At 53.6% G+C, this 16,339-nt stretch overlaps 1 protein-coding gene across 5 annotated transcripts in view; it reads left to right on the top strand.

Moving 5' to 3' along the window:
• The window catches only part of STKLD1 (serine/threonine kinase like domain containing 1), a 29,307-nt gene that overhangs the window by 2,151 nt on the left and 10,817 nt on the right, over positions 1 to 16,339 (top strand). For all 5 annotated transcript variants that reach the window (XM_055117502.2, XM_055117501.2, XM_055117504.2 and 2 more), the window contains exons 2-8: positions 673 to 759; positions 5,748 to 5,792; positions 7,507 to 7,581; positions 9,339 to 9,440; positions 11,413 to 11,483; positions 12,548 to 12,663; positions 15,387 to 15,505. In XM_055117502.2, the coding sequence (XP_054973477.1) occupies positions 673 to 759; positions 5,748 to 5,792; positions 7,507 to 7,581; positions 9,339 to 9,440; positions 11,413 to 11,483; positions 12,548 to 12,663; positions 15,387 to 15,505 (615 nt within the window). The remainder of the gene's footprint in view (positions 1 to 672; positions 760 to 5,747; positions 5,793 to 7,506; positions 7,582 to 9,338; positions 9,441 to 11,412; positions 11,484 to 12,547; positions 12,664 to 15,386; positions 15,506 to 16,339) is intronic.

Genomic DNA, 16,339 nt, shown 5'->3' with positions numbered 1-16,339 from the left:
GCCCCCTGCCCCATAGCACTTGGTCTCTGCACAGAGTTCTGGCTTGGTGGCCATCTCTCCAGATTTGGCTCAAATCACAGGCTCTAAGGTCAGACCCCCAGAGTTACCCCAGGCAGTGTCCTGCTTTCTAGTGACATAGCCTCAGGCAAGGACCTAGCTCCTTGTGCCTCAGTTTTCCCCAATGTAAACACAGAGGTAGCAATGGTGTCAACTGCAAAGGGTGGCTGTGAAGTGCTTGGCACCATGCCAGGCACACAATGGCTTCCTGATTGTACCAGTCACAAGATTGGTTACTTTCTTGTTGGAAACCAGTTGGGAGGTGGATGCTGGAAGTTGAGGTCACAGAGGTCTATAGAGAGTGAATAAGCCCTTTTTCTCTGGGAGGTTCTTGCACTTGAGTGCCCAGCTGGTCCTCATTGCAGGTTGGGGGAGGGATACAGGGTTGTAGAAGAGCTCCAGAATCGGCCCCAAATAGGTGAGATCAGAGTTCTGCCATTGAAAGGCTTCTTGCCCTCCTTGGGCCATTTCCTCTATTGCAAGATGGGGTGGAGCCACTTGCTCTGCCAGCCTGACAGGGGAGTTAGCAGGGCCAGAAAAGGAGTTGGAGCTGGGCTTTTGGAAAGGGAAAAGTTGTGTGCATTTCCTGAAAGCTTCTCTCTTCCTTGCTGGTAGGTTTTGTACCAGCTGAATCCTGGGGCCTTGGGGGTGAACCTGGTGGTGGAGGAAATGGAAACCAAAGTCAAGCATGTGATAAAGCAGGTAAGAGGCCAAGCCTGTGCATCCCATGCCAGGTGGTTCCGTGACTGTGATTTTCCCCAATACAAGCTCTTCCCATGTTGGAGAAGCTTCCTGATGCGGCAGCTGGATTCCTCACTGCTGACACTTGTGGAGACTAATCTGGTTGGGGTAGATGTGGGGGTGCGTGAAGCTCTGTCACCTTGATGGGGAAGCAATGCTAATTTTTACTCCAACACCACCACCACCCACCATTTACGCATCACGTGCTGTATGCCAGGCACCGACTCACTTCATCCCCCGTCAACCCTGTAAAGCAGAAACAATGACCCTGTTTATAGCCAAAGACAGTGAGGCTCAATGGAGCGCCAGACTAGGCAAGGTCACACAATTTCCAAGAGGATTTGAATTCAGGCCACCTCACTGGGGGACACCGTGCTACCCAGTGCTGGGTCACCAGTTTTACCAAAAGGGAGCCAGGCCCAGAGAGGATGGGGACTGGCTCAAGGTCACACAGGGCTAAGGTCACACACCAGGCCCTGAGCCCTTCCACCACACTCCTCACCAGGGCTAGCAGGGCATGGGGAGGTGTAGGCCTGCAGGAAGACAGCCCTTTGTGTGTCCGAGACAGGGAGGTCCAGATCAACAGAGGGACTAGGGTGAGAAAGCTGCTGCAAGAGTCCCTAGCATGCCCTCCTCTCTGTGGTGGTGGCAGGGACCCAGCAGGTTCAGGGCTGGCCATACAGCGGGAGGAGCCTTGTCAGCAGCTGCTACTGGGCCAGGCCTCAGTCCGTACAGCTCCGCAGTCTCACCCTGTATGGCTGGGCCTGGAGTCCTTGCCCCTGCCCTGCTCCCTTGCTGGCTGGCTGTGGGGTTGGCCCCCTTGTCTCACAAGCCACTGGGGCAGTGTGGCTGACTGCCCTCTGAGCAGTTAAGGAGCTTTTTTTTTTTTTGGAGATGGAGTCTTGCTCTGTTGCCAAGGCTAGAGTGCAGTGGCGTGATCTCGGCTCACTGCAACCTCTGCCTCCTGGGTTCAAGCAATTTTCCTGCCTCAGCCTCCCAAGTAGCTGGGACTACAGGCACACGCTGCCACGCCCGGCTAATTTTTTGTATTTTAGTAGAGACAGGGTTTCACCGTGTTGCCCAGGCTGGTCTCGAACTCCTGGAACTCCTGAGCTCAGGCAGTCCGCCCGCCTCGGCCTCCCAAAGTGCTGGGATTACAGACATGAGCCACCGCGTCCGGCCTGAGGAGCTTTTAAAAATATCAGCCATGACTAGGCATGGTGGCTCATCCCTGTAATCACAGCATTTTGGGAGGCCGAGGCACGCAGATCCCTTGAGGTCAGAAGTTTGAGAGCAGCCTGGCCAACATGGTGAAACCCCATCTCTACTAAAAATACAAAAATTAGCTGAGCATGGTGGTGGGTGCCTATAGTCCCAGCTACTTGGGAGCTGACGCGGGAGAATTGCTTGAACCCGGGTGGCGGAGGTTGCAGTGAGTCGAGATTGCGCCACTGCCCTCCAGCCTGGGTGACACAGCAAGACTCTGTCTAAATTAATTAATTAATTAATTTAATTAAAAATAAAAATATCACCCAATTATTTCTAAATAAAAATTGGGGAAAGAGAGTGTAGGTAGGAGTTTATGGGTTCTTCCAGTCTTTTTTCCTAAGCGTTTGTAAACTTTTTTGGATTCAGGAGAATGGTATCGTTAAAGTTGATAGCATCCTTTTTATATTGCAAACATAGTTTCATGTCATTCCCACAGCCCCCTCCTCTCTTGGCTCTGGCAACTGTGTGGCCTCCCGTCTTGCTTGATGTGCTGTAACTAACCCAAGCCATCCCTATCACATGGGCTGAGCATTGAGCTTGTTCTCAATTTTTCACTTTGTGTAAACAGCTCTGATAAAGATGCTTATAGCATTATGGTTTTGTTTGTTTTTTTGTTTTGCTTTGTTTTGTTTTGGTTTTTTTAGCATCCATGATTTCCTTAGGAAAAATTCCTAGGAGTGAGATTTCTGGGTCATACGATGTAACTTTTTTTTTTTTTTTTTTTTGAGATGGAGTTTTGCTCTTGTTGCCCAGGCTGGAGTACAGTGGTGTGATCTCAGCTCACTGTAACCTCTGCCTCCCGGATTCAAGCGATTTTCCTGCCTCAGCCTTCCTGAGTGGCTGGGATTACAGGCACGTGCCACCACATCCGGCTAATTTTGTATTTTTAGTAGACGGGGTTTCTCCATCAACATGGAGAGGATGGTCAGGCTGGTCTCAAACTCCCGACCTCAGATGATCCGCCTGCCTCGGCCTCCCAAAGTGCTGGGATTACAGGCGTGAGCCACCCCACCCAGCCGCTTTTTTTTTTTTGAGACGGAGTCTCGCTTTTGTTGCCCAGGCTGGAGTACAATGGCGTGATCTCGGCGCACTGCAATCCCCTTCTCCCAGGTTCAAGGTGGTGTTGATTCTCCTGCCTCAGCCTCCAAAGTAGCTGGGATTACAGGCATGTGCCACCACACCCGGCTAATTTTGTATTTTTAGTAGAGACAGGGTTTCTCCATATTGGTCAGGCTGGTCTCGAACTCCCAACCTCAGGTGATCCGCCTGCCTCGGCCTCCCTAAGTGCTGGGATTTCAGGCGTGAGCCACTGTGCCCGGCCACAATGTAACATTTTCAAGTCTTTCCATGTTTTGGCCAACTTCACCTCCTCATATGCCCCCTAGGACAGGAGGAAAGGAAGACAGGAAGGCTCACTCAGTGTCTTTGCCCTGGATTCCACGGGACAGTGCCACTGGCATCTCAGGTCTCTCCATAGATCTGGGAACAATTCACTAACTTTACATGATGGTCTGCATTCACCCCATTATAAGAGTACTTCATTCATAAGTCTTTTGAGCAAAATTCTGGGTGAGGATCTGGTATTAGAGCCAGTGGTAGTATATACCTAGGGCCTGTGCCACCAAGTGTGCTGCAGACTCAAAGCTCCGTGCTGCCCTTGCCACCACCCTTCCCTTTCCATGCCCTCCCCACCTGCACCCGGAGAGGGCACAGGAGAGAAGAGCACTGCACATTCCATGCGTGGAGACAACCTTCCCCATGTGGGTAAGGAATGAAGTGGTGAGATTGATGCTTTCCCAACCAGAACAAGATGTTCCTGTTTAAAGACGGTCTGAAAATGGATCCTTTACTGATTTCTTGGAGCGTATATTATGCTGTCCTAAACTTATCTTTGCAACAGGAGCAAAGATGTTCTCATTGCTCTAAGTATTTTTAGATCTCTGCCTTAGGAATATCTTCCATTTTTGCCATATGGTGGGGGCAGGAATGGTGGGAGCCTGTCACTCCTGCTAAATAATGATGATGGTGGTGATGATGGAGGTGGCAATGATGGTGGTAGTGGTGGTGATGGTGGTGGCAGTGATGATGGTGATGATGATGGTGATGATAATGCTGATGGTGGTGATGGTGTGATGATGGTGATGGTGGTCATGGTGATGGTGTGATGATGGTGTTGGTGGTCATGGTGATTATGGTCGTGGTGATGATGTGATGATGGTGGTGGTGGTGTGATGGTGATGATAGTAATGGTGATGGTGGTGATGGTGATAATAGTGGTGATGGTGACGGTGTTGATGGTGTGATGGTGGTAATGATGATGGTAATGATGGTGATGATGGTGGTGATGGTGGTGATGATGGTAATGATGGTGATGATAGTGACGACGGTGACAGTGGCATTGATGGTGTGATGGTGGTGATGGTGTGATGATGATGGTGGTGGTGGTGTGATGGTGATGGTGATGATGTTGGTGATGGTGGTGATGATGGGGATAATAGTGGTGGTGGTGACAGTGGTGTTGATGGTGTGATGGTGGTGATGGTGTGATGATGATGGTGGTCGTGGTGTGATGGTGATGGTGGTAATGATGGTGATGAGGTTGGTGATGATGGGGATAATAGTGGTGATGGTGACGGTGGTGTTGATGGTGTGATGGTGGTAATGATAGTGGTGGTTGTGATGGTGTGATGATGGTTAAGGTGGTGATGGTAATGATTTTGATGATGGTGATGATTGTGTGATGATGGTGATGATGGTGGTGATGGTGATTTTGGTAATGATGGTGGTGATGGTGATGATAGTGATGATGGTGATGGTGGTGGTGTTGGAGTGATGGTGGTAGTGGTGGTGGTGTGATGATGATGATGGTGGTGATGGTGATGATGGCGGTGATGGTGATGGTGGTGATGATGGTGGTAATGATGGTGGTGATGGCAGTGATGATGATGGTAATGATGGTGATGACAGTGGTGATGGTGATGGTGATGATGGTGATGATGGCAGTGATGGTGATGGTGGTGATGAAGGTGGTAATGATGATGTTAATGATGGTGACGATAGTGGTGATGGTGGTGGTGATGGCGTGATGGTGGTAATGGTGGTGGTGTGATGATGGTGATGATGGTAATGATGGTGGTGATGGTGGTGATGATGATGGTGATGATGGTAATGATGGTGGTGATGGTGGTGATGATGATGGTAATGATGGCGATAATATATGATGATGATGGTAATGATGGCGATGACAGTGGTGATGGTGACAGTGGTGGTGATGGAGTGATGGTGGTAATGGTGGTGGTGGTGGTGTGATGATGGTGGTGATGGTGATGATGGTAATGATTGTGATGATGGCAGTGATGGTGATGGTGGTGATGAAGGTGGTAATGATGATGTTAATGATGGTGATGATAGTGTTGGTGGTGGTGTTGGAGTGATGGTGGTAATGGTAGTGGTGGTGGTGTGATGATGGTGATGATGGCAGTGATGGTGATGATGGTGATGGTGATGATGGTGACAGTGATGGTGGTGTTGGTTTTGGTTGTGGTAATGATGGTGATGGTTGTGGTGGAGGTGGTGGCTGTGCAGATGATGGTAATGGTCGTGGTGGTGGTGGTGATGGCAGTGATAACGGAGATGATTTGCTACATGTTTATTTAGCTCATGCTCTTGTGCCCTTGCAGGTGGAATGCATGGATGACCATTACGCCAGTCAGGCCCTGGAGGAGGTAACTCTCAGGGTAGTTTTCCCTCTGGAAGAGCTCAATGGAGCATACACAGACTGTGTTCTGTACCTTCTTGTTGAGTGCCTGGGTGAAGAGAAGGCTGGAGGGAGGGATAGAGCATCAGCACCAGTTTTGCCTCAGCTGTGAAGCCAGCAGCCCCAGGTCATGAAGGGAGTCCATGCCCCAAACACTCACTGCTAAATGCAGGTGCCGACAACTTAGAACATATGTTCCCAGAGAACATAAAGTTTAAATATTGGGCTGGGCACGGTGGCTCACATTTGTAATCCCACCACTTTGGGAGGCCGAGGCGGGTGGATCACTTGAGGTCAGGAGTTCAAGACCAGCCTAGCCAACATGGGGAAACCCTGTCTCAACCAAAAATACAAAAAAATTAGCTGGGCATGGTGGTGGGCGCCTGTAATCCCAGCTACTTCGAGAGGTTGAGGCGGGAGAATCACTTGAACCTGGGAGGTGGAGATTGCAATGAGCCGAGATTGCACCATTGCATTCCACCCTGGGTGACAGAGCAAAACTTTGTCTCAAAAATAAATAAATATTGGCCGGGTCCCTAGGTTAATCTACCAATAACTTTTTAAAATATTTTTTCTTCAATATAAAATTATTAATTACAGCAGAAAATTTTAAAAATACAGAATTGGGTTTTCTTTTGTTTTTACCTTTTTTTTTTTTTTCCTTTAATAGCAATGGGGTCTCACCATTTTGCCCAGGCTAGTCTGAATTTCTGGGCTCAAGCAATCGTCCCACCTCGGCCTCCAAAGTGCTGGGGTACAGGCATGTACCACCACGCCCATACCAGAACTGTTTAAGAAAACAAATATAAATTACCCTTAATTCTACCATTCAGAGCTGCCCAGCAGTAACGTACTCGTTTACAATAATAGCGATAACAGCTGCACCTCGGTTTGATTGGCAAAGCCTCCGAGTAGCCTTTCTTTGTGTTTCTTGAATTTCCCACGAGCTTGAAGGTGTCCCCTCTTATCTCATGGTCACTTGTTTGTCTTCTGGAATTGCTGGCTCTGGAGCTAGGCCAGCAAACATTATTGGGTGTATAGTGTGACCGAAGCACAGTGGTGGGCCCAGGCTACTCGGTAACAAATGGGAAGAAAGAGCATGGGGCCTGCCCAGAGCCGCACACCGCCGTGGCTTTTCACGTTGCTGATTCCCATCCACAGCCCACTAGGCCACCTGCTTTCATGCCCAACCTTCCACCCCAAGCAGTTGTCTGTCTGGCTCCATGTCTCTAAGGCAGCCCTATCTGCTCCTGTTTGGGCATGTTTCAAAGCACTTTCCGCCAGGGCAGGGGCACCGGGACCTCTCCGTGTGCCCACCTCCCGGTGTCTGCACCACCTCCTCCAGCCAGCCCTGGCTGTGGCTGATCCCCACCTTCCTGGCACTGCCTGCCACAGCTCACTCACCCCCCATGGTATCCCTGTGAGGCAGATTCCACTGGGACCCCCATTTTCAGATGACAATATGAGGCCCAGTCACCCAACACAGCCAGCTCATGCTGGAGACAGGACCCACATCGGACTGCCTGGCTCCCAACCACCGTGCAGCTTCCCTGAGCCCACTCCCTGGCCCAGCTCAGAGCCCGAGGCTTGCATGTTTGTTGGGATGTGTGACAGAGAAGCCCGAGCTGAGAAAGGCATGGAGAGGCACTGACTTCTCCGTTTCCTCTGCTCTATCCTGGCAGCTGATGCCACTGCTGAAGCTGCGGCACGCCCACATCTCTGTGTACCAGGAGCTGTTCATCACGTGGAATGGGGAGGTGGGTCAGAGCTGACACCTACGGGCTCAGCCGCCACGCAGTGGGCTGCAGGACCAAGCAGACTGAGCCCAGAGCACGCCCACCCCCCACTGTCAGAATAGCTCGTGTGGCAATGGCAGTGACTGTAAACGCGGCCACCCCTGACCTAACACTCACTGGGGCCAGGTACCATGCTGGGGGCTTTCCGTGCATAGTCTCATAGGAGCCCCAAAAACCTCATCGTCAGGAGAGTTTGTTTTTTTTTTTGGACAAAGTCTCGCTCTTGTCCCCCAGGCTGGAGTGTAATGGTGTGATCTTGGCTCACTGCAACCTCTGCCTCCCGGGTTCAAGAGATTTTCTTGCCTCAGCCTCCCGAGTAGCCGGGATTACAGGCGCGTGCCATGACGCCCGGCTAATTTTTGTATTTTTAGTAGAGACGGGGTTTCACCATGTTGGCCGGGCTGGTGTTGAACTCCTGACCTTAAGTGATCCGCCCGCCTCGGCCTCCCAAAGTGCTGGGATTAGAGGCGTGAGCCAGCACGCCTGGCCAGGAGGGGTTCTTAACCCATTTGACAGAAGAAGAAACAGAGGCTAACAGAAACAAGTTGCTCCAGGTTACCCAGCTAGTACGTGGCCAAGCCAGAGGGCCAGGCCAGATGGGCCTGACTCCCGGGCTCTGCACGCAGCCACCGAGCTTGTCCTGGTGAGCCTGTGCCTCTGATGACAGAATTTTCACTTTCATGGAAGGAGCTAGTTGACCCCCGTCTCCACAGCCACCCGACGCCGGTGCCGTCCTGGGCCTGTGCGCCCCTTACTCCTGCAGCCCCTGTGCAGCTTACTGACCAGCACCACATCTGTCATCACGTGCCAGGAGGGCTGCAGGGCAGGAAGTACTGTCCCTGTGCTCCTGATGGGGCCTAGGGCTCCGGTTCAGGAGCTCTCCAAGGCCACACAGCTAGTAAACAGCTGATTGGGGACGGAGACTCAGGTCCAGCAGCCGGGTCCTGTAGGCTGGACGACTTCTTGTCTTTACAAGGAGCCAGGAGCTTTCCAGTCACTTCTGATGGGACTGAGGCAGACAGCGGGAGGCTGAGCAGGCACAAGGGGTGCTGGAGGTAAAGAGAGGCTGAGAAGCCTTCTGCCAGGCGCCAGCCTGCATGAGATGTCCACACTGGTGTTCCCACCTGGGGCCAACAATCCCGGGTCCGAGCAGGAAAGGCCCTTCACACGCTCCCTCTGCTCCAGCTGGGTCTTGGGGAGGGGACCTCACTGCATGCACTCCCAAAGATTTTCTGAGCACCCCCTAATGCTCTCAAGGAGGGTACAGAGAAGCCAAGAGGACATTTCCCTATGGGAGGGAGCACAGAATTGGGGGCCCTGACCTGGTCTGCTGGGGCTCTGGCCAGGGCAGGGTCCTCAGAGGAAATGGGTCTGAGCTGAGCCCTAAAGGGTGCGTAGTTATCCCTATGAAGGGGGTGGGTAGTGGTCCAGGCAGAGGGGTCCATGTGTGCAGTGGCCAGGGGACAAGTGCAGCTTTTGGGAAAGTCCAAGTAGCTTGGTGTGGATGGAGTGTGGAGTGGAGGTGGAGCCTGGGAATGGGGAGAGGAGAGAGAGGAAGCTGAAGGTGGGGCAGGAGGGGCTTGTAGCCCCCTCCAGTGGGCAGTGCTCCCACGGCCACTGCAAATGGCAGCTGAGCGCAGGGAGGCCCTGGAGCAGGCCAGCCTGCAGAAGCACCGGGGCCTGGGCGTCCTTTGGCTAAGGGCCTCCTGTCCCAGCAGATCTCTTCTCTGTACCTCTGCCTGGTGATGGAGTTCAATGAGCTCAGCTTCCAGGAGGTCATTGAGGATAAGAGGAAGGCAAAGAAAATCATTGACTCTGAGGTGAGGTCCTCTGGGGCACCAGGCCTGGGGGCCACCTAGACCTGTGACACAGGCCCTGCGGCGCAGGGCAAAGTAACAGCGGGAGGGCAGGCACCATGGAGTCCAGCCTTGTTTTTTTCTTAAATGTATGCCTCGAGGCATTGCACTCTAGGATGTGTGCAGATCTTAAGTGCACAGTTTGATGCACTCACACAACTTCCACCCAGATCAAGACAGAAGGCGTTCCTAACCCTAGAAGGTTCCCAGTCGGTGACCATGATTCCAGATTGTTCTGCCGGTCCCTGAAGTTCCTGTAAATGGACTCGTCCGGCATGCTGCCACTCCTGTCTGGTCTCCTTCCCTCAGCCTGCTGTTGTGAGCCCCGCGGTGCTGCTGCATGCACCAGCAAATCATGTGTTCATTGCTTGCTGCCACTCTGCTGCCTGATCGCGCTGCAGGCTGTTTACCTAGTCTCATTTGGGCTGCTTCCAGTTTGGGGCTATTGTGAATAAGGCTGCTATGAGCATTGCTGGAAGACACTCACTTTTCTGGGATGAATACCTAGGAGTGGAATTATTGGGTCGTAGAGTACATGTGTGTAGCTTCAGTGGATGCTCCAAACAGATTTCCGACGTGGTTTGGTTGGCCCCATGTTTACTCTCACAAGTTGTGAGCATTCCCGATCCACATGGAGGCCAGCACTTCATTGTGTCAGTCTTGTTGTTGTTGTTGTTGAGACGGAGTCTCACTCTGTCGCCCAGGCTGGAGTGCAATGGCACGACCTTGGCTCACTGCAACCTTCGCCTCCCTGTTCAAGCGATTCTCCTGCCTCAGCCTCCCGAGTAGCTGGGACTACAGGTGCCCACCACCACACCCAGCTAATTTTTGTCTTATTAATAGAGACAAGGTTTTGCTATGTTGCCCAGGCTGGTCTCGAACTCCTGACCTCAAGTGATCCACCCGCCTCGGCCTCCCAGAGTGCTGGGATTACAGGTGTGAGCCGCCGCGCCCGGCCAGTTCACTTTCTTAATGATGTCTTTTGATGATGGAAAGTCCTAACTGTAATGGAGTTCGCTTTCCCAATGCTGACTCTTATGGTTAGTGCCTTTGGAGTTTAAGAAGCATTTCCTGCTCCAAGATCATGAAGATACTCTCCTGTCTTGTGGAAGCTTGGTTGTTTTTGCCTTCACATTTAGATCTTTCATCTACCCCAGATGAATGCTGCCTGCTTTTACCCTGAGAACTGTGTTTGGGGGGACCATGTCCCCCTGAGGGGCTCTTCGGGGCACACAGCTCTTCTCTTACCATGGGCCTCAGAGGCAGGCCCGGAGTGAGTTTCAGACTTTGTGAGTGAAGCCCTTCAAAACACAAAATATTCCCAGAAACCCAGTAAGTGCAGCAGACCTACTCTAACTGGGGGCAGTGGGAGGACGCCCACATCCTGCCCCCTCAGCCCCTCTCTGACACCCCAGGGTGGCCCTGAATCCAGGGGCCCTAGGAGCCCAGCTTCAGAATCACCGCCCTGGGTACTCGATGGAGCTTGTCTCTGATGCAGAACACTCCTAGCATTCTCTCTCAGGGCTCTTTTCATTTGAATGACCTAGAGGATTGAGCTCATGTAGGCACTGAAGGCTTCCACCTCTCCCATACCCGCAAGGCCGATCTGCCTTCAGCTCCCAGCAAGTGTGGGGCAGCGCGGGCCACAGAGTAGGGTGCAGGGATGGGGCCCCTGCAGCACCCAGGGTCTCTGGTATGGAGACAGCAGTGTGGAGTCTGGAAACTCAAGAGTCCTTCTGGCTGCCGCCGCGGCTTTACCATCTGGAGAGCCACCACGCTGAAGTCTCCTCCACCCTGAGCGCTTGGCTGGCTTCAGGCCTGTCTCAAGATGCAAGGAGAGGATACACCACCATCCTACTGGCTGCTCTGAGTGTCACCCCCCTGAAAGCAGCACAGGGTGCCCCTCCCATCCTGGCACCCCCTACTTCTCCCCCAGTGGATGCAGAATGTGCTGGGCCAGGTGCTGGACGCGCTGGAATACCTGCACCATTTGGACATCATCCACAGGTAAGTGGGGCCCCTGACCTCTGCGGACTGGCTGGCTGCTTCGGGAGAAAAGGCACTGAGGCCACTCGGGTGCCAGTGCCCGTGGGCAGGATCTGGGGAGAAAGGTGCACCGGGCCAGTGCAGCCAGGATAGGATGGGACCTTACAGAGCTCCTCCCGGGCTTGAAAGAGGCTCTTCCAAGTGGTCTCAAGCCATGTGCACATGCACAGCTGCATGGGGTGTGCGCTAGCCAGGCGGGCTGCTCTAGAGTTCGTGGAAAGGAAGGAGGCAAAAGCCCTGCCAAGAAGAGAGACCGGGTTGCCTGCTGTGGGGCCAGTGTGGGCTGAGTGGGCCCTGCTGAGCCTTTGACCCCCAGCGGCACAACTTTCAGGCTGGAGAATCCATGGTCTGAAGGGGCTGGGAGATGGCTCCAATTCTGAACACCAATATCTTATTTAAAGAGGAAGAGGGAAACTATGCAGCTGGGCATGGTGGTGCACGCCTGTGGTCCTAGCAACATGGAGGCTGAGATGGGAGGATTGCTTGAAGCCAGGAGCTTGAGGCTGCAGTGAGCTATGATCGTGCCACTGCACTTCAGCCTGGGCAACCCTGACTTAAAACACACACACACACACACACACACACACACACACACACCACGCAGACCATACGTACAAAGGGAATGCTCACATTCCACATTCAGTGTTAATGTCACTAGACGTCGCACAATGGCCAAAAATCAATCCCCAGGCAAATGTGTAGCTGAGATATCTAAGGAGGTGAACATGTCAATTAAGGGACCTCTTCGGAGTGTTGGGTGTGTTCCTACTTGTGGTTGAGGATTTTTCCCCCGATTTAAAATAATTGAGTATATTTCTGTACATAGGAAACAACTGCTTAAAAAGTAGGCTGAGATGGGGCATTTTCTGGAGGAGAGGAGGATGTGGGCTGCTGCTGCAGAACCAGGTGGGGCAGGGAGCAGAGAGTCAGGCTCAGCACCCACACTGGTCCCACCTGGGGTCGTGGGTGGTGGCTGCCCAGGTGGCCCCTTGGCACCCAGAGGCAAACCCACCTCTTGGTTTCAGGAATCTCAAACCCTCCAACATCATCCTCATCAGCAGTGACCACTGCAAACTGCAGGACCTGAGCTCCAACGTGCTAATGACAGACAAAGCCAAATGGAATATTCGTGCGGAGGAAGGTAGCAGGGGCTCCCCCAGGTTGTGGGAGAGGGGGTTGGCGCCTAGAATCCAGACGGTGTTGGCCACTCTGGGTGCTGGAGTGAGGCAACATCAAACAGCTGTTTGCTCAGAAGGTCCCCACAAAGCCCTGGCCTTGTGTAAACTCCAAAGAGACCTCCTTTGGGTTGCAACTGAGCAGGCATGCCACCACCAGGGGCAGAGGCAGGGCCCCACAGACACCCGACATTTGAGAGAAACAAAGTCGTGGTTGTTTGTGGTACCCCAGAAAATGTTGCCTCTCATGGAGGGAAAAGAAAGTGTCAGAAGGAAGGATATGAAAATGCCCAGGACGGAGGGTCTGTGGGTGCCAGGCACTGGCTGCGTGTAGATCACTGAGTCCTACAACAATCCAGGAGATGAAGGGGTGGGTGGCAAGGGGAGACGAGTTCTCGTTCCTTTGAAAAGATGGCCAGAGAAAGGGGGCTGGAGACAGCAACCACAGAGGAGGAGTCCAGAGTCCCAGGATGGCAGTTGCTGGTTGCACTCTGTCCTTTTTTTTTTTTTTTTTTTTTTTTTTGAGGCGGAGTCTTGCTCTGTCGCCCAGGCTGGAATGCAGTGGCGCAATCTCGGCTCACTTCAAGCTCCGCCTACCGGGTTCACGCCATTCTCCTGCCTCAGCCTCCCGAGTAGCTGGGACTACAGGCGCCTGCCACTGGGCCCAGCTAATTTTTTGTATTTTTTTTAGTAGAGACCGGGTTTCACCATGGTCTCGATCTCCTGACCTCATGATCTGCCCACCTTGGCCTCCCAAAGTGCTGGGATTACAGGCGTGAACCACCGTGCCCGGCCACACTCAGTCCTTGGTAGACAGAAGATGAATGAGTAGATGGGTGGGTGTGTGGTTTGGTGGGTGGTAGGATGGATAGGTGGGTGGGTAAGTGGATGGATGATGGGTGGGTGAGTGGATGGATGGATAGGTGGGTGGATAGATGGATGAATAGGTGGGTGGGTGAGTGGATGGATGGATGGATGAGTGGATGGATGAATGGATGGATGGATGGATGGATGGATGGATGGATGGATAGGTGGGTGGGTGAGTGGATGGGTGAGTAGGTGAGTGGATGAGTGGATGGATGGATGGATGGATGGATGGATGGATGGATGAGTGGATGGATGGATGGATGGATGGATGGCTGGATGGATGGATAGGAGGGTGGGTGGGTGGGCAGGTGGTTGGGTGAGTGGATGGATGGATGGATGAGTGGATGGATGGATGGATAGGAGGGTGGGTGAGTGGATGGGTGGGTGGGCAGGTGGGTGGGTGAGTGGATGGATGGATGGATAGGTGGGTGGGTGGGTGGGTCAGTGGATGGATGGATGGATGATAGATGGGTGGATGAGTGGATGGGTGGGTAGGTGAGTAGATGGATGGATGGGTGGATGGGTGTGTGGTTGCATGGGTGGGTGTATGGGCAGATGGGTGAGTGCATGGGTTGTAGATGGATGGGTGGGTGGGTAGATGGATGGGTGGGTGGGTGCATGTGTGGATGGATGTGTGGGTGGGTGGGCATATGGATGGGTGGGTGGATGAATGAGTGAATGAGTGGGTAGGTGGGTGAGTGGATGGATTGGATGAGTGCATGGATGGATGGATGGATGGATGGATGGATGGATGGATGGTTGGACGGATGGATGAATGGGAGGGTAGGTAAGTGGATGGGTGGGCGGGTGGATGGATAGGTGGGTGGGTCAGTGGATGGACAGATGGGTGGGTGAGTGGATGGATAGGTGGGTGGGTGGGTGGGTCAGTGGATATATGGATGGATAGATGGGTAGGTGAGTAGATGGATGGATGGGTGTGTGGCTGGAGGGATGGGTGTGTGGGTGGATGGGTGAGTGCATGGGTTGTGGATGGATGGTTGGGTGGGTAGATGGATGGGTGGGTGGGTGCGTGTGGATGGATGTGTGGGTGGGTAGGTGTATGGATGAATGGATGGATGGGTGAGTGTGTGGGTAGATGGGTGGGTGTGTGGATGGGTGGGTGGGTGAGTGAATGAGTGGGTGAGTGAGTGAATGAGTGTGTAGGTGGGTGAGTGGATGGGTGGGTGGATGGATGGATGGATGGATGGGGTGTGTGTGGATGGATGGGTGGACAGACGGGCAGATGGTTGGTTCTATTGGAGGTGTAGATGGCACGCGTCCTTGGAGTCCAGCCCTTTACTGTTGGGCTGGGGAATGGAGGCCCAGAGAAAGAGGGGCTGCCTGAAGCCAACCAGGGACTGATGGACTCAGAGGAGTCTGCTCTTTTGCCTCCCTGTCTGGGGTTCCAGTTGAGAAAGTAGGGCAGAGCAACTGTAACTTTGCCCCCAAGGTCCTGACATTTAGAAGGGGCAAGAAGTTTAGAGGCGTGCACAGTTTCTTGGCACGTGCCTCTTCCAACTCCTTCTACAGCCATCTAGGGCACACAGACACACCACCTATATGGGCCAGCCTGGTGGGCACCCACCAAGATGGACAGCTTCAGTGGCTCCAGATCAACGCAAAGCTCCCGCTGATCGGGGCCTCTTCCTCCCCACAGTTAATATTCTCCACCTCTTCTGAGAAGAGGACCTGCAGGGCTTGTGTTTCAAGCTGCTTGCGGGGGGCCACCAAAGGGGATACAGTGCTGGGCAGGGTGACTCTGTCAAGCCCCTGCCCCCAGGGAGCAAAGGACTCAGGGATCCCACCTTGCTTTTACCAACAGACCCCTTTCATAAGTCCTGGATGGCCCCTGAAGCCCTCAACTTCTCCTTCAGCCAGAAATCAGACATCTGGTCCCTGGGCTGCATCATTCTGGACATGACCAGCTGCTCCTTCATGGATGTGAGCCGCCCTCCCTCCCCCACACCCCACATGCTGCTCCCCACGCGCCCAGGCCTGGGGAAAAGGCTTGGCCTCACCCTGCCTCCCCTCTGCATCCCTTCCCCTGGCTCTCTGCAGGCTGCACAGAGCCCCCTCCTCCACCTGCGAGGGGCCTGCCCTCCTCAGAACCCCTCAGCTTGCAGCACCTGCTGGGCTCTAGCAGGATAATGACAGCAGTGGTAATATTCAGACCATCCCACGCCACCCTCGCAGCAGCCCTCCAGGTGGTGTCACTGACTCTTGATGGAGAAAAGCCAAGTTCAGGTGCCCTTGTGAGCATGAAGGCTGCATGGAGTTGCAAGCAACGGGAACCCAGTGTGGGCCTGAACACACCCGGCTGTCTCATGCACAAGCCCCAGGCTGGTGTGGAGGTGCCTTCTCTCCTCCTGCACATCCTTAGCATGCAGCTCTTTCTCTCATCCCTGCTGGGGCCCCTGCACCATGGCCACAGCCTGTGGGCAGGAAGGAGGGGAGGCAGAGGGCCCCACTGGCCCCGCGAGCACTCCAAGGTCACTCTGGCTGCAGGGAGGCAGGGAAGTCCAGCCTGTCGCTTCCTATCCTCTATATGCAGAAGAGAAAAGTGGGGAAGGCCTGCCATGCCCAAAACAAGGAAGCTCCCCTTCTCCGCAGCACCACCTGCAGGCACCGAGGTCCCCAGAAAGGACAGACACCTGGCTGGACCCAGGTTCCCCATGGTCTCCCAGGCCCCCAGACTCCACCTCTGAGAAGCACCTTGCCACTCCCTTCCTTTGAAAGACTCCCAGGGAAATGAGAGCCTTCCCACTTCGGAGGCTG

This window comes from Pan paniscus, chromosome 11 (genome assembly GCF_029289425.2).
Source record: "Pan paniscus chromosome 11, NHGRI_mPanPan1-v2.0_pri, whole genome shotgun sequence".
In the NCBI taxonomy this organism is placed as follows: Eukaryota; Metazoa; Chordata; class Mammalia; order Primates; family Hominidae; genus Pan; species Pan paniscus.
Note: the sequence above shows the minus strand (reverse complement) of the source record. Positions and strands in the feature narration are given on the sequence as shown.